Source organism: Salminus brasiliensis, chromosome 1 (genome assembly GCF_030463535.1).
Source record: "Salminus brasiliensis chromosome 1, fSalBra1.hap2, whole genome shotgun sequence".
Taxonomy (NCBI): Eukaryota; Metazoa; Chordata; class Actinopteri; order Characiformes; family Bryconidae; genus Salminus; species Salminus brasiliensis.
The window spans coordinates 14,891,305-14,912,286 of NC_132878.1; the positions used below are offsets into that span (position 1 = coordinate 14,891,305).

The 20,982-nt window shown below is 37.8% G+C and overlaps 1 protein-coding gene across 1 annotated transcript; it reads left to right on the forward strand.

Moving 5' to 3' along the window:
• The first annotated feature begins 284 nt into the window (after window positions 1-284).
• Window positions 285-20,227, forward strand: myo1hb (myosin IHb). Its single transcript, XM_072692824.1, has 31 exons — window positions 285-440; window positions 1,773-1,888; window positions 3,173-3,371; window positions 3,833-3,913; window positions 4,430-4,609; window positions 4,910-5,008; window positions 5,102-5,212; window positions 5,869-5,940; window positions 6,642-6,761; window positions 6,879-6,946; window positions 7,481-7,586; window positions 7,752-7,832; window positions 7,953-8,044; window positions 8,178-8,272; window positions 9,805-9,851; window positions 9,944-10,024; window positions 10,160-10,265; window positions 10,379-10,496; window positions 11,779-11,892; window positions 11,971-12,047; window positions 12,958-13,026; window positions 13,147-13,231; window positions 14,150-14,312; window positions 14,884-14,967; window positions 16,801-16,894; window positions 17,398-17,453; window positions 18,655-18,790; window positions 19,269-19,339; window positions 19,535-19,632; window positions 19,807-19,906; window positions 20,201-20,227. The coding sequence occupies exons 1-31, from the start codon at window positions 315-317 to the stop codon at window positions 20,225-20,227; spliced, it is 3,072 nt and encodes a 1,023-aa protein (XP_072548925.1). The 5' UTR covers window positions 285-314.
• Window positions 20,228-20,982: the final 755 nt, after the last annotated feature.

Sequence of the window (20,982 nt, forward strand, 5' to 3'; positions counted from 1 at the left end):
AAAGAAGTCAGTGAAAGCTCAATAATGCCATGATTTTCATGTTCATGATGAGAATATGTAAATTTCCAACCATAGCTGTAGGCATTGTACAGGTCTGCTACTTTGATTGTGACTATGACAAATACACAAAATACCCAAATATGTAAAAATGTTACAGAAATGCATAAATTATGCTAAAATAATGAATTTTCACCTATAGAGTCTTGACATGCCTGTGAATCCCAGCAAACAAGGTTTAAGCTTGTATGAGACATGGAGAATGATTGTTTGTTCCACAGAATTTGGAGGAGCGCTGTAATCAGATCTTGCAAGAGATGGAGGGCTCTCTGACAGCTCGGGATAGAGTGGGCATCCAGGACTTTGTACTACTGGATGCCTACACTAGCGAGACAGCCTTCCTGGACAATCTGAAGAAGCGCTTTAGTGAAGACCTCATATATGTAAGTCCTGTATCAAAACATAATAATATTATTATATATTATAAAAATAATAACCACCATCTTCTTCTAATTATGTTATTATGAGATTTTTTCACATTCACAAAGAAACAAAGACAGTACAATGTGATATTTAACTAACATAAAACAGACCTAATTATGTATGTATACTGCTGCCAACATCAGGCTACCAATGTTTACCTCTCTTACTCATAAATGCGTATAGTGAGGCAGGGTTAAGTGTATGGTTAAGCCTTCAGGTATTGAAATGGCTATATGTTTTTTTTACATTAGGATTTACATTAATATGCCACTGAATATAAGCACATCAAACAGTAACACTGTAACTCTGTAACATTCACTTACATTTATTCTAAGCATTACTTAATATTGTATTCATATCTTTTATAATATACTGCATATGTAAATGATACTTGAATATATTACACAAGCAACCAGGGACACAGTGGAAACTGGTGGTTTTAATTGCAGGAGTGTTTAATGGCTGTTTAATGCTTGTTCATGAATAAAACTGTGAACAAACACACTTATTTACAGTGTAGATAATTATCTGTATAGAAACTAGCTTTAGATGTATGTGGGGTAATATTTTCAGAGTGTTACAAAGGGACAGAAATGTCCAAATGAAATAAAACTGAGACAAAACTTAAACATGTACATTTCTTCATGTAGCAAAATGAAGGCAAAATGGTTAATCAAAGTCAATTTAGACACAGGGTGAAAATATATGTAGACCATTTCACCATCAACAATACTGGCTAGCTTATTGATATTAAAGTCATATTCCATTTTGTGGCATATTGAGACCACTGTCATGGCTTAGCAACTAACAATCATATCTAACATTAGCAACTACCAATTCCCCTATCTACCTACTTTTGTTAATATCACTTTATATAACATACATAACCTTATATAAAAATGTAGATTCATAGAATAAATCTACATTTATAGTTGTTTTGAATGAAATGAGATTATCTTTTTAAAGGTTTTATGAAAAATATTTGTACAGAAGTACAGAAAATCATACGTATCCCCACTGCTTGACTGCTTTACTCCATCAAAACATCCACAGAAACATTTAGCTGGACCTGAGAAACTCCAGGCACCAAGTAATAACATTGTGATTGGAGGGCTCATTTACATATTTTTGTCTTATCTAGCAGTACTGCAAAGCCCAATATCACAACAATTAACAAATATATCTCACAACCCTAGTGTAAACTAATGTAAACAAAATTTTAGGTCTACTGATCAATGCAAAGTATATTCAGTATTCTTATGATGGCATTTTTATTGTCTTCTGTCCATCAGACTTACATTGGAACCCTCCTGGTCTCTGTTAACCCTTATAAGGAGCTGGGCATATATACCAGAAAGCAAATGGACTTATACATGGGAGTGAACATTTTTGAGCTGCCACCTCATATGTAAGTCTGATTTTATGTCAATTATTCAGATACAACCTTTACTATCTTTTCTTATACAGGATTCTGTAGAGATTGACCATTTAGTGTTTTGGGGGATGATAACGATCACTTTTAGCTCAATTGGTGGGGCATCAATGGTGGGGCTTGGTAACGCATCATTGGGCAGGGCTTCTGTAATATCCTGTGCATTGTCTCTTAAGATAAAATGTACTTAACTTTTTTAGAATCGAGCACATTTAAAACATTGTGGAACTCTGAGAGAGAGCTGAGAGAGTCTTAAAGCTTAAAGTGGAAACACAACCAAAACTGGATGCTTGTCTATGTCAGACCCTCGGTATCGCGCCCTCCCCCGGGAAGGAGCCGCCGCCGCCCACAGGCTCACAGAAGGACTTTTGCTGTGTTTCCGTTCTGATTTTGATTCATGGACTCATTTGCGTTCATGTTTGTTCGGTTCAGTGTTTTGTTCATGTTCATGTGTTTTGATTCAGGTTTATCATGTCTTGTTTAGTTGATGTGTTGCTCCTGAGGCTGGGGGTACTTATACAGACACTCACAAGAGACTCACGAGGAACACCTAGGACTAACAAGGGGGCGTGGCTACAAAGGAGACACTGGTGGAAACACTAATGGACAGGCGTGGCTAGGGCAGACAAGACACAAACACAAACAGTGCTTGGGAGCACATGGCAAAACCAAACAAAGGCAAACATGACAACAGGGGCAGGCATGACAGTCAAGTGATTATTTTTAGCTTTCTGACAGTTGTGCCAGCGATCTCCAAAAACAGTTGGCTTTGAAAATCAGGGCTAAAATAGGATTCCCAATTACAAGACAACAAATTCTGTAGAGGGAAGAATACAACAGTCAACGACTCTACAGTTGTGTAGAGTGAACCTGTGAACCTATGATCTGATCAGCTCTCACGATTGGCAAATCAGAGAATCAGCCAATTGTCGAACGCCAATACATCCAATACATAGCTGCATACATCCACCTCAAGAATTCTCTAAATGCTCTAGTACTTCAAAACATACTGTAATATTTATCTCACTGCCAGTAACCAGACATTACCAGGCCATAATTTTGTGAGTTCAAACCTCATTTAAAATGTAATTAAATTAAGGTTTTGTGATTGTAAAACCCAAACTTAAAAGTTTGGCCTGTTCTCTAGTCATTTCAGGACAGATTAAGGAGATAAAGGGTCTGGAGTTTACAAAAGTAAATTTATGACGTATGTTGGCACATTTATGTGGACATTAAAGGATGCATCTTCTACCTTCTCAGCTTTGCCCTGGCTGACAATGTGTACCGCACCATGATCAGCGAGATCAACAACCATTTCATCCTCATCTCTGGAGAGAGTGGTGCAGGCAAAACTGAGGCTTCTAAAAAAATCCTGCAGTTCTATGCAGTCAGCTGCCTTCGTACGAAAGTGTTGGACAGCGTGAGGGATCGTCTCCTTCTCTCTAATCCTGTGCTGGAGGTCAGAACTTTAAGTTCATCTTCAGTTCATTGACAGATTGCAGACATAGCATTCAGTAAATGTAGTAGATTGAAAGATTCAAGATTCAAGATTTAAGAGTTTTATTGTCATATGCACAGCCGAAACAGACAGTTACGCTGTACAATGAAATTCTTACTTTGCTGTCCCTCCATTCACCAATAGATAAAGATAACAAAAAAGAAATTAATAATAAAAAATATATACAAAATAAATAAAGTATAATAATATAAGTTGAAGTAAAAAAAAAAATTTTTTACAATTAAAATTTTTTTTAAAATAAAATAAAATAAAAGTTACATGTGCTCAGTGTTATTGGAAAGGATATCTCACAGGCTATTAGATTCTAAGGCCAATATTTTTTTTTAATATTCAATATTTAAGTCTCCAGTGCTGTATGTTGGCAATCCATTTCAAGCATCATCTCTAATTTTTCATTACAGGCTTTTGGAAACGCAAAAACACTGAAAAATGACAATTCCAGTCGCTTTGGAAAGTACATGGACATTCAATTTGACCACCAGGTACATTAATGTGTATTGTATTACCATTACCAGTGTTGGTGCAAGTGAAGGAGGTCATCATTAGGCACATATCACCACCTGTGCATGTGAAAAGTAGAAATGAAATAGATGGATATATTAGAGAAAAAATTAACAGACCTACAGTATATGAAGAGGAATGAGAAACAGTCAAGAAAAGAATCAGCCAACTGAAAAAAGACAAAAAAAAGAGACAAAAATGACCCAAAAAAATGACAACACCTGTGGCAACCGCTGCTTACCAGAGCCTCTGTTTTCTAGCAGTGACTCCATTGTTAACTGGGTTGACTGTGAAGGATTCAGGGTGTGGTTCCACATGTTATGTGCAAAATGAATGGGATTGGAAGTCCAGTTCTTCCTTTTTTATGGTTCATCCCTGCCTCTGCCCCGGTCCAGTGAATTGGAATTGTAAATGTTGATTTAAAACGTTAATTCAGCTTATGACCTTGTGTAGTGTTTCATAGTGTTGTTCTTTAGGAATTAATCATTTTCCTGCAGGGAGCCGCTGTTGGTGGACACATCCTGAGCTATCTACTGGAGAAGTCCAGAGTGGTCCACCAAAACCATGGCGAGAGGAACTTCCATATATTCTATCAGTTGGTTGAGGGTGGGGAAGATGAACTTCTTCAATGGCTTGGTCTAGAGCGAAACTCTCAGAATTATATGTACCTAGTCCAAGTAGGTGTTGATAGCATCTATTATTTTTTTTTATTTAATCTCTGTTGTGTGCAAGTAGAGCTCTGTAGAATCAAGTCATTTTAACACATTCAAAATCGAATCAAACCCTGATGTTAGAACCAAAAGTCATATCAAACCTGACAATATGTATCATTATACTCCAACCTGAGACCTAACAAGATGTTATAATGATGAAATCATAGAAATGTAAGATCCCTAGATCTAGAATGTAAGAAATGTAAGGACCCTTAGATCCTATAACTTATATTCAGTCTCAACACTTTCTGTCATGTTCTTAAGGGAGCATGTGTCAAAGTAAGTTCCATCAATGACGAGAGTGACTGGAAAACAGTTCAGAAAGCTCTGACAGTTATGGACTTCAGTGAGAAGGATATAGAGGTACTCTCTAGTGCTATCAATACAAATTAGTTGTAGACTTAAAGAGCACGCTCGCAAGGAAAACATAACATTATCCTCTGTATTTTTGTGTAGCATTTGTTTGCAGTAATTGCCAGCGTCCTCCATCTTGGAAACGTCCACTTTGAGGCTTCCCAAGGTTATGCTACGCTCAATAGCAGTGAAGAGATACACTGGCTTTCTAAGGTACAATTGACCTACACTACATGTCAAAATATGTGCAGACACACCTTTTTTATTAGCATTTTTTAAAATGCAGCTTCATCTCCATAGAAAAGCATTAGTAAGATAATGGAGTTCTCTAGACACGCTGTAAGATCACCATGGACAATGTTCAACTGCAGCTAGAGAAGAATAAGGCTGCCACCGCCGAGCAGTTGAACTTTGTTCTCTAAAGAGACAGATTACAATCCAATACCTACGAGATGAGCAGGATCGCCATTAGTGATCCAGGACAGTGATAATCATCCAACAGCAGTACCTGAGCTCACTAATGGTCTTGTGGCTAAGTGCAATCAGATACCCATACTAATGTTTCAACACTGTGTGTAAAGCCTTCCTAAGCTTTCCAGCTACAAGCTGTTACTGAAGCTAATTTCCTGTTAACTTCCTGTTAATACCCCTAATTTTGGAAGAAATACATTTTTGGACATTTAATGTACATCATCCAAATATTTATTCAAAGCTATGGCATGATAAAACTAAATGTGGGGTGGGCACGACAGAGGCAACACTGAATATTTGCCTAGTTTATAGCAACAAATGGTCTCATTATTTTTTATATTATTTGTATTTTTGTACTTTCTTAAGGATTGTCTTTTTTCCTGTCTTTGTCTCCACAGTTGTTGGGTATTGCTGCTCATGTGTTACAGGAGGCTTTAACACACAGAAAAATTGAGGCCAAAGCAGAGGAGGTTTGTTCAGTGTTTTAACATGTTTTCGCTTATGTACTCCATATGCTTTACTGCAATTACACTTGGTTTGTAATTGTTCAATAAAGGACAAAACCTTTGTTACACAACTTATAGAGAGATTCAGGGTATGTAAACATTGTACAGTATGGATCTACTCCTTTTGCAAATAAACATTTGCGAATTGCCTGTACATTCCCAATATTAAAATTCATAGTTCACATGGGAAATATTCTCTAGGGACTGAGACATATCTGTTTAGAAAATCTAAAAATCTAAAGAAATAATAAAAAAAAGAATTACAATATATATAAAGAATACAATAGAAATGTAGGAAGACGTTGATCACTGAAAAAGCATTTGAAGATGGAGAACACAATGGGTCTGTTTTTTCTGTTTGTTCCTAAGCACCAACTTCAAGACCCAGTAGTAATCAAGTCAAACTCACAATTCAATTTCTCTGGTATATTGATTATATAATGAAAGGATAATTGACAGGATAATTGTCACAGACAGTGACTCAAGTCCAGACTGGAAAGGGTGGAGCCAGGATGGGGAAAACATGACATTTAGTAATGTTTTATGCCAGTGGTCTCTAACATGTGCAGTGCTTCACATATCAGGACTGGGATCTTACTCTGAAACTGCATATTTTCTGAAGATGCTAATGTCTTTAATATCTCTCTTTAATCAATTGTAATTAGGTTTTAAGCCCCTTCACGGTTGATCACGCAAAATATGCCAGGGATGCACTAGCCAAAGCCATCTATGGCCGTACGTTCACGTGGCTGGTCAATAAGACAAATGAGTCATTAGAAAACAAGGCAAGTTTCTTTTATCTACCCGTGTCTCTAATTTATCTCTGAACAAGATGAACGGAATACAGTTTTTAGGAAAGAATTGTTGAGTGAAACCAATGCTTTCCAACTCTGTGATTACAGGACTCAATCAGGAAGACAGTGATCGGCCTCCTCGACATCTATGGATTTGAAGTATTTGATGTGAACAGGTAGTTTTGGCTAAATTAGAGTCACAATTTTAACTTGTGTTGTTCTCATTTAAAAATATGTAACAAAGAAAGCTCTAAGGGGGTGGGATGGTTTCAAATGGAATTAAGGCATTAAGAAAACAAGCAATGTGGGCATGAAGACATTTCATTGACTTTATAACTTACATCTGCTTGTTAAATATTATATCTGTCAAGTAATTTAACAAAAAACACAAAATGGATAACAAAGGCTGAGCTACAAAGGAGGTACGTGTGGGAACACTAATGACCAGGCGGGGTTAAGGTGGAGACAAGTTAACAACTACAAATAGAGTCATGTGCTTAGGAGCATGTGGGGGAAACCAAACCAAAGTGTCAGACTGGCACAGACAGGACAAAAGTGTGACAGTATCCTCTGCTGGGGAATATCCCAAACCTAACTACGTTTATGTGTAGATCAGAATACAAGCCCTCCCTTAAATCCCTTTTCACAACAGTTACTGAATATGTTTAATAGTTATTAAATAACAAGTTGCTTGTTTCATGTTCACACAGTTTTGAGCAGTTCTGCATTAATTACTGCAACGAGAAACTGCAACAGCTTTTCATCCAGCTCACCATTAAATCAGAGCAGGAGGAGTATGAGATGGAAGGCATAGAGGTGATTATACTCCAGCAGCACTTCATCTCATTTGCAACACATTCCTGTTTTGAGAGGGTTATACTGGTTCTGAGTTTCTGTGACTGTGACAGATTCACCCAGATGCCATTTTGTTCTGAGATACTGTGTCTCGTTTTCTTGCTCACTGATGTGGGTCTGGAACAGTGGCAGCCGGTGCCGTACTTCAACAACAAGATCATCTGTGACCTGGTGGAGGAGAAACACAGAGGCATCATTTCAGTGCTGGTGAGAAAGGCAGCTGGGAACTGAAAGCACATGCAGTCCATCTGTAAAACATCTGTCACGTCTCATATCTCATATTTTGGTTTTATGTACGCCTGGTTTGCCGTGCTTCCGCCGACGCAGGACGAAGAGTGCTTGCGTCCAGGAGAGCCCACAGATCTGACTTTCCTGGAGAAGCTAGAGGAAAAGTTGGCTGGACATCCACATTTTGTCACGTGAGACGTGTGAATGCAGTATCAAATGTAGAGTAAATAAGCTCAGATGTGTTTAGTGTCCAACTCTGAATCTACCTCTGTGTGGCTTTCCTACATCCTGACAGAAATGCAACGTAATGTCTGTATTCTGCAGGCACATGCTGGCTGACCAAAAGACGCGAAAGACATTGGGCCGAGGAGACTTCCGCCTGATGCACTATGCTGGTGAGGTCACCTACAGCGTGACCGGTAAGAAAGAAACTGCTGCTCTTATACCTACTTGTGTGTAATCTGATTTATTGGGGAACACTCTTTCACTAAGGCTGATATATATGTAGCTGTTTAAATGTCATGGTGTGTAGAGCTTAGAGGCAGAGGCGGACGTAAACGCAGGCTTTTCAGGCTTTTAATAAAATGAAACTAAACAGAACAAACAGAACACAAAGAAATACAACAAAACAGGCCAAGCTAACACACTGTAAACCACCATGAACACTAACCAACGTGATTACATACAAGACCAGACAAAGGAAGGCTGAAACAAAGGGGAACTCATACACAGGGACAAACAAGAAACACCTGGGACTAACAAGAGGGCGTGGCTAGGGAGGAGGCACAGATGGGAACACTAATGAACAGGAGGGGCTAGAACAGGCAAGAAACAAACAGAGCTACAAGGACGTGACACAAAACAGAGGCAGGGATGAAAGAACATCAATCTGATCAGTAATCGAGCACCGAGCTGCATTTTAGCATCATCCAGCTCTCTGTTTTCCACATTATGGATCAGTTACTCCTTGTCCCTGTTTGGCGAGCTCAGCCTTTTGAACCCTAGGTTTTTTATTTTGTTATTCATCTCCCACAGGGTTTTATTTCAGGGTTTATGAAACTGATGGTATGTTAATTATGAGTGTATTGCACTCATGAGTGTGAAGAACTGAAGTGTAGACCTACAAACAGGATTTAAGGAGTTAATTGTGCTCAACTGACGGCAGCACTGATGAATGACAGCTGCCACAGTGTTCTTGCTAAGGTGGAACATCAGCACAATGCTTCCTGTCCATTCCTGTCTGTCCAAATTTGGTGCTCTGCAACCGCTGCTTGTTTTGAGGGAACATTGTAAAATATTGATATTCCTATATTGATATTTTTAGATGTTTAATTAATATGTTAACTTATTTAGGATCATGCAATCATGAAGTGTTTATTGGTTATTAATGATGTAGTGTAATTATTTGTCTAATCAGTTTTTGAAATATGAGACCTTGTGTATTTACACAACGATGTAAGAGAGGGCGGTGCTGTATTGTGAGCTATTAGCATAGGTATGCTGTGGTCAAAAGTTCAGGGTCGAAGATTAGAAAGTTGGTGCTCTATCCATTATTTTTGGGATGAATCGGGCATGAGGTGGGTGGTGATCATTCAGCATTCAACATTCTGACCTCACTAACATTCTTGCTGCTGAATGCAATCTAATCCTCACAGCAATGCTCCAGAATCTAGTAGAAAGCCTTTTTCCCTGGACAGTAGAGACAGTTACTCCAACAAAAGCAGGATCAATTTATCTTGCTATTTTTGATTTCGGTGTCTAAACGTTGTCCAAACAGTGGTAGGTTAAAATCATTGTAAAAGCTTTGCAAAATCATTGTATTATATATTTTTCTGCAACTAAAAAGAATTTGTATTATTTTTAAATTAAAAATGTATCCTGTTAAAAACAGTAGTGTGAACAGGAAATGTAGTGAGCTGCTTTATTAACAACAGACTCTTTCCTTAATCAGGATTTGTTGACAAGAATAATGATCTCCTGTACAGAAACATCAAAGATGTAAGTGCCTAATTTCCTTCCTTCCTTTTCCTCCTTTATTACATTCCAAAAATGTGCATATTACATTTGAACACCACTGATGTCTTGTTCAGGTGATGCGTCAGTCTAAAAACCCCATTGTGCAGCAGTGTTTCCCCTCCAGTGAACCAGACAGCAAGAAAAGGCCTGAAACGGTAAAAATGGCTTTTCTGGAACAGATTTTAATCAACAGTGATTAGAAATACACTTATGTTAAGCCTAAAGTAAGTCCACTGCCTGGAAAACATTTGGATGCACATAACGCTGACAGCTGCAAAATACATTTACAGGTGGCCACCCAGTTTAAAAGCAACCTGTCCAGTCTGACAAAAATCCTCATGTCTAAGGAGTCGTGGTACGTGCGCTGCCTGAAACCCAATGACGACAAGCGCCCAGGTGAACCTTTCACTTAAGACCTGTGAGACAGCGCTTAGGTGTGCTAAATGTTTTACAAAGCGGTGCCACTGACCCCTTACTCACTCTCATCTACTCATCTAACCACACCACAGGCCACTTTGATGACGTCGTAGTGAGGCACCAGGTGAAATACCTGGGGCTGATGGAGCACCTGAGGGTCAGACGTGCTGGATTTGCTTACCGCAGGAGATATGAGGTCTTTCTCAAAAGGTACAGTAAGAACGGAAACACGTTTCGCAAGTAATACGATGGCAAGAAAACAAGTTTACACCATTTTTGATAAGTTGATCATCCAAGATATGTCAGAAGTTGCCCATTAAGCCCATAAACAGTCTTTGGCCTGGTGTTATTACAAACCTCTATTACCAATGAATAGCCCCCCAGTCTGCCTTAAGGGCTTAAACATGATGAGACTAATCTGTCTAATTTAGGTTAGGTAGGTTATTCCTCACCAATCAGCAAAATACCAGAAATGTAATTAGCATTGAACCAGTGAGCAGCTAAATGGCACTTAAAGTAGATAACAGGAAAGCACATGAGCAAGTATAAATCAGATAACTTAACTAATCATGGTCGCAGAACTGTACAGTCTCTGTCCAATGAAAACACATGTCTAAAATGATGACTTTACAGGAGAAGGCAAACATGCTCTTAATTCTGAATGGAAGTCAATGTTAAATAATAGTTTATTCCAAGTCAAATTTAGAGCATTTCTATTGGTCTATTCATGTATGTGAACCGTAGGGTATGTTTCAATAGGAGTGTTAATTATTTTATGAGCATGGACTTAAACTATATATAAACTGTAAACAGCTCCCACCCCATGCATGAGACTCTGGCAGCACTGGGCAGCTCCTTTAGTGACAGGCTGCTTCACCCCAAATGTGTGGAGGAGCGGTATCGCAGGTCCTTCCTTCCTGCTGCCGTCAGACTCCACAACCAGCACTGCTCCCAGCGGACCACATACACACACACACACTTAAACTACACACACATGTTCAGGGAACAGAGGTCCCTCAATGTAAAAATACAATGTGCAATAACACCCCCCCACACACACACACACACACACACACATGCAATTATAAGTCAATTTGCAACTATCTGTAAATAATCTGTAAATAATATTGTTATTGCTTTTATACTTATATTATTTATATTGTGTATATATTGGTAATTTATCTATGTTTTTGCGAGTGTCTTGCTATCCCTTTCTGCTGTGACACTGATAATTTCCCCACTGTGGGACTAATAAAGAATTATCTTATCGTATTTTATCTTAATATTAGATGTAGATCAACTGTAATATTAAAAGCAATAGAATATAGAATATATGAATAGGACATACAGTAATGGAATTAGCATTTGAATGTATAATTTCACAAATGTAAAGCTTAAAGCTTCTGAAAAAAGTCTTAAATGTTGTAAATTAAAACCTCACAGAGCATCTGACTGTGTGAAAATCCTTCACGCCTCCTGGTGGTCCATACAGGTATAAGCCTCTATGTCCAGACACGTGGCCCAACTGGAAAGGAACAGCAGCTGAAGGTGTAGAACGTCTTGTCAGACATCTGGGCTACAAGCCAGACGAGTACAAGATGGGCAGGTACTGCACCGTCTATCTAAAGCCATATATTGGTTCACAGCTGGCTGTCACTGAATTCTGCCTTCTTTGTGTATCAAGGACCAAACTCTTTATTCGCCATCCCCGAACACTGTTTGCCACTGAAGATGCCTATGACATCTGTAGGCATGAACTGGGTAAGGCTTCTCTGTCATTTCACTTGGTAGCGCAATCACTGAACTACTTTACTAGAAACTCATATATTGGTGAGTGCTCTACTGCAGTCTATCTGATGATGCACAGTTTGTGGTAGCTACCCTATAGCCCTGAAATGACACTGAAATAAGATTGACATACCCCTAAGAACACCACTATGCCAGATTACTATACTCATAAATCTATCATTCCAGTACAATGTCAGTTCACTGTTGTGTTGAAAATAGCCAGATAATTTCTGATCAGCAGCACTTTGGTCACAAACATAAGGAATTGCCTATACACCTACTGTATAAAGTGGTATCCAGTCAGATGGATGTAGATGTAGATGTTTTTAGGGGTCAGCAATATGATGATATTTTAATGCAGTTTTGCTAAATGTCATTGACAGAAAATGCTTTTTTAAACTAATCATAGATATTATCATTATTTAACATTAAACAGTTCCATTCTAATAAGAATACAACATATATATTCAAACACAATATCCCTTGAAATGCTCAAATAATATCTGTAATAGTGTGTGGCTATTAAATGTGACACTGTTAGTGCTGTGTGTCTTTTCCAACTTATGGAATCTCAGAAAAAGTAAATATCACAGTACATATTATATACTGTGAAAATGTCTAGTGATCATGTGATGTAGTTTTACTATATTGTTTATTTCAAGTGCTTCTAATAAGAATACGTATAGCATATATTCCGGTTAGGTTTTTTAATAGCACTCTTTGACTGCAGTGCCACCTTATGGCAATAACCTTTAATTTCTGACTTTTAAACTGTAGTTTTTTTTTGTAATAGAGTGATATGATTTCAGATTAATTTCTTTACCTCTTTATCTTCAGTTACGCTGTATTTTTAAACTACTTTTTTTTTTTACTTTTGTTACAGCTACGAGAATCCAAGCAAAATACAAAGGCTATAGAATAAAAGGGGACTACCTGAGACAGAAAGAAGCAGGTACTGAACCTGAAATGTGTGTCATGTCTTTATACTTTGCAACATTACAGATATCACAAGGGAAACACCAAAGTGCTGAAACTGTCTTTCATGACCTTTTGTGTCTGCCTATGTGTTCAGCTACTAAGATTGAAGCATGTTGGCGAGGTCTACAGGCAAGAAAAGAACGTGAGAGGAGGGCCTGGGCTGTCAAAGTCATCAAGAAGTAGGACATTAAGCATACCGCGTATCACTGCTGTCCAAGGAAAAACATGTGTCTCCATATTCATTTAAATAAGCTCTTGTTTTAAATTGACTTCTATTCAAAGATAATAACAGTTCTGCCTTCTCCTGGAGAGTCACCATTTCGGAGATACATGTTTTTCCTTGGACAGCTGCGATATGCAAGCTACAGTAGAATATCTCACTACATTTCATACACTTAACTGTAGACCTAAAATAGTTCAAATGCACACAAGCAAATCAGATTTAAATAGCTCTATAATATTCCCGTTAAGTAAACCCTGTGAACCAGCAGGCAGATTTAATTATCTGCCATTGTTAATGTTCATTAAGATAAAAAAAGAAAAAATATAATAATATTGATTTAATATCTAATAATACTATGTACATGTGAGTCAGAGTTGAGGAACACCTGCTGTGTGAACAGCACAAGAATCTTTGTTGTCATTAGAAAATGTGCTTCAGCTTTGAACTGTGTTTAGGTCTATTTTGGGCATTACTCTAGGTTATTCAGGAATATCACTGTGAGGTGATTACATTTCTTGCTGGGCTGCTATCCTCACACAAGCTTTTTAGGTGTTGCTTTCTCGTGTTGAAGGAGAGATTTTCAGAAACGCTGCATAAGAAAGAAACCAAATGCATGTGGATGGGCCTTAGTAGATAATCTGCTAACCTAGCCACCTCCACCAGTACTGACTGGTGCAGACTGGTGCTAGACTGTTGGAAATTAGCACCTCTTTTAGTATATTTGCGCCTAGGAGTGAAAATCTTTGCCTACAAAATAGTTCCATTTAATTAAAAATTATTTAGGAAAGAATTCAGTGCATCTAGAAAATTTATTTTGATCATTGTTGTACCATATAACCATTAAGGCTACAGTCAGTGTATGTAACTTTTTCAGGTTCATCAAAGGCTTCATGAACAGGAATCAGCCTGTTAGCATGGATAACTCAGAGTATTTGGCCTTCGTTCGGCAAAGCTACCTCTCTAGGCTCAAGGAGAATCTGCCCACATCTGTGCTGGACAAAGCGTCCTGGCTTACGCCGCCACCCATCATGCGAGAGGTATAACTCTCATGCAGTACTGTAGGACTGTCACTATCAATGTTATTAGTAATCATGAAATCTACTTATTAAACTTTTAAAAACAAATCAATCATATAAACATGTTAATTACTGCCAGCATTTAAAATGTGCATTATTTTCATGAAATCTAATCGCTAATCACTACTGACTAATTACTGCTGATTCAGGAAAATGCAGATTTAAATGGATAACAAAACAAGAAATTATGTAATTTTTGATTATTGGTTGAATCAGATCATCATCATTTATTCCTACAGTGAGACTGTAGATAGTCACTGGAAAGGACATCCTATGTAATTGTGTTTGTGTGATGTTTGTATTAATAAAGAATGAAAGATAATTATTAATTATTATTATACAACTCCTCAAGACAGGGGTGTTCACTTCTGGCTCTGGCGGGCCGGGATTATTTTCCTGCTTAAACACACCTACCAAACCTGACAATTAGCAGATGAGTTCATATCCGGATGCGTTTTGACCAGGAAAGTTGTTTTGCGCTTTCCCAGCAGACTGTGGTAATGGATAATGGGTAATCGTGGGTATTTTTTAGGCCTCGGCGATCCTGCAGAATGTATACACACGGCACTTGGTGCGGACGTATGTGAAGGGGATCACAGCACAGCGGAAAGCACAGGTACCACAATCAAGCACTAATCATCTCACATTAGCATACACTACCCTTCAGATTTGTAATGGCTGTTCAAAAGTTTGGAGTCAATGTTATACACAATATAAAACCATTTTGGTTGCAGAGACATGTGCGAACAGATTCAAACACACTGCTTCTGTACATCTTTACAGGTTTCAATCAATTAGTAGCTATTTTGCTTTGCTTGTAATTAGCTGGTAAAAGGACCGTTGGGGAAGTTAGGAATGCGGGGGGGAGTGGGCATGTGTGGGTAGTAGGGGGTATAATACAAGGGAGATGGTATAACCCAGATAAGACTAAGCATTAAGATATTTATTAAATAGAGTGTTGTACTTATGATGTGTGTATCTGTCTCTCTAGGTAGCAGCACTGGCTTTTGTTTCTGGCAGTGTCTGAGATTAAGGGTAGTTTGGACTCCAACCTATTTTGTTATGGCTAGGATTTATTCCCATAATGGACATTAAAGCACTTGTAAGTCTCTCTGGATAAGAGCGCCTGTTAAATGCCCTAAACATAAACGTAATAAGACAAGGATAGCAGGCCATTATTATTAATAATTAAACCACTGGTGGCAAAGCTGGTGGCCCACTGGCGGCTGGCAACAGCATTGCAGTGGCTTTTTGCTTTTTGTTTTCCAGTCACTTTTCACATGTTCACTTCTCAACACAATCCTGTTTTTCTTTTTTGACTGATTTTCTTTTTTAATTAATTAATTCACTAATCCATACCTTATTTATCCTTTTATATTTGATTTTCTGTAACTTCACCAATACATAATTTAACATCTAAGGAGCATTTCAGGATAAATAAAACATTTGGTATGATGTTCACAGGTGTAATTACTGTTTTATCAAGATTGTGAGGTTTGCAATTCAATTAAACTTCACTGTCATTATACTGTATACGATATGCAAGCTACAGCAGAATATCTCACTATAGTGTCCCATAATAACCCATAATGTACGCAAGCAAATCATATTTAAATATGCTCTATAAAGCTATAAAGATCCCCGTTGGGTAAACCCTGTGAACCAGCGGGCAAATTTAATAATCTGACATTGTTTGTGTTAATTGAGACAAAAAAATAAAATGAAGAACACTTTTTAAATTATTACTGTTTTAATATCAAATAATACTATGCACATGTGAGCCTACGTTGAGGAGCACCTGAGCACAAAAAATCTTTGTTGTTGTTTTACCAAGATTGTGAGGTTTGCAATTAAATGCAACTTTACTGTCATTATACTAATACACGCTTCTACAGTACATACAAACATAGACATAGTGTGCATAGACATTAAGTACAAAGACAATAAATACAATAAATACAAGAATATTCAAATATGTGCATGTTCAAATGTATGCTTGAAGGCTGGGTGACTACAGGCCAAACTAAGTTACTATACAGTTACTATACTGTAACAGTAAATAAAGTATATATGTAGAGCATATTAAGGGGGTTTAAGGGGTTTAAGAGCTAGGTGCATACAGTCCCTGAGCTAGTGGACCTCAGTGTGGGTATGATGAGCAGTCTGGACGGATCAGAGTAATCAATAGCGGCCTGTGTGTGTATGTGTGTGTGTGTGTGTGTGTGTGTGTGTGTGTGTTCTGGATAAAGTAAACATGGAAAACATAAACTTTGTTGGTTCATGTATATATTACAACTCTGCTGTTTAGCTGTAGTTATATTAGTTAATCGTTTAGTGCAGTTTAGCTGTCTGTCTGGTTGTGCTAATCCACACACAGTATGGCACTGTATGTTTTAAAGTGCTTATAAATGACAGTATAGTATTATCTTGTGCCTCATTTTGTTTCCAGCTACAAATGAAAGCACTGATCAGCGACCTTTTCAAAGGAAAAAAAGAAAACTATCCCCAGAGTGTGCACCAGCCTTTTGCTGATACGAGGATAAGTAAGGACTTAATGCTTAATTGAATGACCCTTAAAGCCTTTCCACAGACCCACAAGTGGCCACTGTGTCTGCTGTTTAACCTGCTTTTCTCTATCGCCTTACTGATGTTGATGCGTTTACTTTATATGTAATGACCTTGATCTTTGGAAATTTATAGACTCTGGTTCTCTAGCTGAAAACAATGGTAAGCACTTACTTATTCAAACTGCACTACGGATTAGCTTTCTCTCTCTATTTTACAAACTGCAGTATGCCTGGCAATGAAGAAACATTGTGGATCACTTATACAGTGATAGAAACAAATAGTACTACGAAGCTCTGATTCGACACACTGATGAGCATGCAGCTCACTCCTCTGGTGGCAGATTTAAACCAGTGCAAAATTATTCAGTCAGTGCTGGCCACTAGGGGGCCTGTGGGAAAAGGCTATGAGGTTTATTAAGAATGTAAATATAAATGTTATTATTTCTAATTAATATGCTCTCTCTCCACATTCTCTTCAGGTGAAAAGGATATGAACATCCGTGTGCTGCAGCTGATGTGCCCAGAGGGCATCAAGGTACACAACAGAACAACAGAAAACTCTCATTGTAATAAATAAAGTTGGTGACTTTCATTCTCTTAAAATTGGACCACTCTTTTGTCTAAACCTTTCTTTTCTATCAGTAGACTGGCTGTGCCAACTTTGCAAAGTACTGTTGGAAAGTACTTGGAAAGTGAATTCTATATTAATGCACTCTGAAAGCTTTCTCAAGAAAGTCTGATTCTTTATCCAAACAGGTCACTGCACACCATTTAACACTTTGAATAATAACTAAAGAGTGGGTGAATGTGTGACCAAACATGTTGAAAACATTATAAAAAGGTCATTAAACCTATGTTTCACAGGTGAACTCAGGTATTCTATTTTGTGGGCTGGGACATGCCAATAAAGGAAAAGGGTGGGAGCTCCATACTGTACGGTTAAATACGACAGTAATAATTGATCAGATGAATGAGAAAATGTGTTACAGTGTGCATATCCACCAGCCAGGTCAGTTACTCATGTTGGATGATTAGTTCTGATGGGACTTCTGGGAAAGAACACCTTTAGGCCCACAACAGTGCCATATTGAATGTGTCCACCTTATCTGACAAACCTGATCCAACATATCCGCAACATTAAGGGTTCATACATCATAGAAATACTGAAAATGTGCAGTGCTGTGGGTCCTCAAAAGGAGGATTGGGAACACTGCTGTCGTCAACACTTGGCACCAGGCATGGTGGCCATAGGCTGATGTACAGCTTCTCCAGAGCATTCCATTCTGTTGGCAGTGCTTTTCTGTAGAGAATACACCAGCGGTACACCAGCGGTATGTGCAGCCCATTTGCTGTGTCAGCACTTTAAAGCAACATTATGCACAAATTTTATATGGCATGTCTGTCGTTGTCATTCTGGCTCCAGAGTTTGGTGGGGCTGCAAGAGACTTCTCACAAGAACTGTGTAACATGCTTGTCAAAAAATGCATGAGTATAGCCATCCATGGGAGGGGAGCTCATAGTGTGATTTGGATTGGACATTCTGCAGCTGTAGGGGGAGCCAATTCTCACATACAGTCGCTTTAAAGTAGTGGAATTGACTCATTTTGGATACATTTTGATGTCTGAAAATGTTTAATTATGTTAAATTAATGCTAAGTGTGTAATGTAATAGTGATCATTGTCATTGTCATTGCTATTGAGAAAATGATTTGTCTCTCCTTGTTCCTTTAACACAGTACAGTGTTCCAGTGATAAAGTACGACAGGAATGGCTTTCGCTCCCGTTTCCGACAGCTGGTTCTCACCCAGATAGCTGCTTACTTAGTGGACGAGGCCAAAATCAAACAGAGGGTGGAATACAGCTCACTGAAAGGTCACTTTACTGATTAACACATCATAACCAGCACTACTGAATAATCATTTCCTTTGAGACGGAGCATAATTTGGTCTTGACCAGACCATGGATTACTGTCAACATATTACAAGATTTTCAGACTCATCTCATTCCATAAAGACTGTCTATGCTAATACCCTAGAAGCCCCCTTATCAATCCCAGTATGTTGCTGAATGCATTATATCCCACGTGTAATCTTTACATTCGAACATACAACAATGAAAGTAAAATGGTCTGGTAGGCTACTTTCACTATTATTATATTGATAGATTGGTTGGTATGGTGGATTGGGTGCTGTTCTTTTGGGCAAGTCACCTAACAATACATTTGCCTCTGTGATCTGATCAATTTGTACACCTTAAATGATAACGGAGTGTGTGAAATGCTGTAAATTTTCATAATGTTTATACAGTTTCATAAATGATAAGTAATAATGTGTCAAGCTCTTTCTTTCAGGTGTGTCTGTCAGCAACCTGAGCGACAACTTCCTCATTCTTCATGTCACATGTGAAGACTTTAAGCAGAAAGTAGGAGAACCACTTTAAGTTTTGACCCTTTTATACTATTTTATACTATTTATGATATAATATTTTATATACTATCTTTCACACTTATCCATCTACAAAACAGAAAAACAAAATGTTTTGTAAAGGTATATTATCAAATTTTAATAGTGGAATTGACGTTGTTCAGATCTCAGAACGGTCACTTTGGTCTTTCAGGGTGACCTGGTCCTTCAGTGCAGCTACCTTTTTGAGGCTCTGACCAAACTTTGCCTAGTGATGAAAAACCACAACTTTATCAAAGTGGTCAATGGGAGGTGAGAAGTTTTCTCCCAAAAATGTTAAAATTTAAGAAAGAGAATGATCATTAATGTGTAAAAATATTATTAAAATATTGTTATTTTATTATTATTATTATCTATATAATATTATATAGATCTATTGTTTTAGTTGTAAATTGTTCTTTTGCGTCAATCCTGTATCTTTTGCAGTGTGAGGTTTGACATCCAGCCAGGCAGAGAAGGGGTGATTGATTTCAAGAGCAGCAGTGAATCTATGGTGTACAGGGCAAAGAATGGACACTTAATAGTGGTGAGCATCTACTACAAATGTGTGTAAACAGAGGTCCTCTCTGTCCCCATGTTCTACATGCCAAAGGCATTTATTACTGCATACTGCTTGCGAGAAATTCTTTAATATCAAAACATATTTGCCTTATTAGCAGTGCTTTTCTATGGAGATTGAACAAAATTAGTGTGTGCCATTAAGCAGCACAGTAGCTCATTTCAAAATTAGACACAGGGCCTGGATACTTGTGAAAGTAGTCTATGTAAAGTTTACTTGCCTGAATACACTTTAACATTTTTCTTTCTGTTCAAATTGCAGGAATCTACTCAGATGAAATCTCGATGATGACCTCTGAGCACTGGATATTTTAAATTAGTGGGCAGACATGTGAACTTTGGAGGATAGGAATTCTGAACACTCTAAACAGAATGATGGCATGAGGGACTGTTCATCATGTGTAGCTGATTTGACTCTGTAGTATCATAATTGGTTGACAAAGTCAGTTCATCCAATACGGAGAAATGTTGCCACGTTGACTCATTAATAACCTTAACACAAAAGTACTCATAACAATGCTATGTAATAATATTATGTGATGTTAGTATGATACACATGGCCATTAGAATATATCGCAATCTACTATAGAAATGAGTGGAAAGCAGAGGTAGAAAATAATCAACTGTACTTTGTTACTATACTTGTGTGTTATTTGGAAGATAAATACCACGTTATAGTAATATATGCAGTCAGTTATGGCAATACTGGGACTTTCAACTGTGCATCTCACATATCAAATAATAATAGAAAGTAAAAAGTTTTAATTTTTAGAGGGTTTTCTGAGATCAACAGGGGGCCAAACATATACATACAGTATCAAAAATATGCAAACACTCACTCAGATTATTAATTCAATGCAATGTTGAAAATTCCTATTGAAAATTCTTGTAACTTACCATTGCATCTTAAGATCCTGTTGGTTATCATGATTGACTACAGCTGGTAGCTTCACTGTGCCCACATCAGACAGCACTCATTACAATGGGAAAGCCCAAGGAGCTCAGTGCAGATCTAAGAAGGATAATCGTAAATTTGCACAAGTT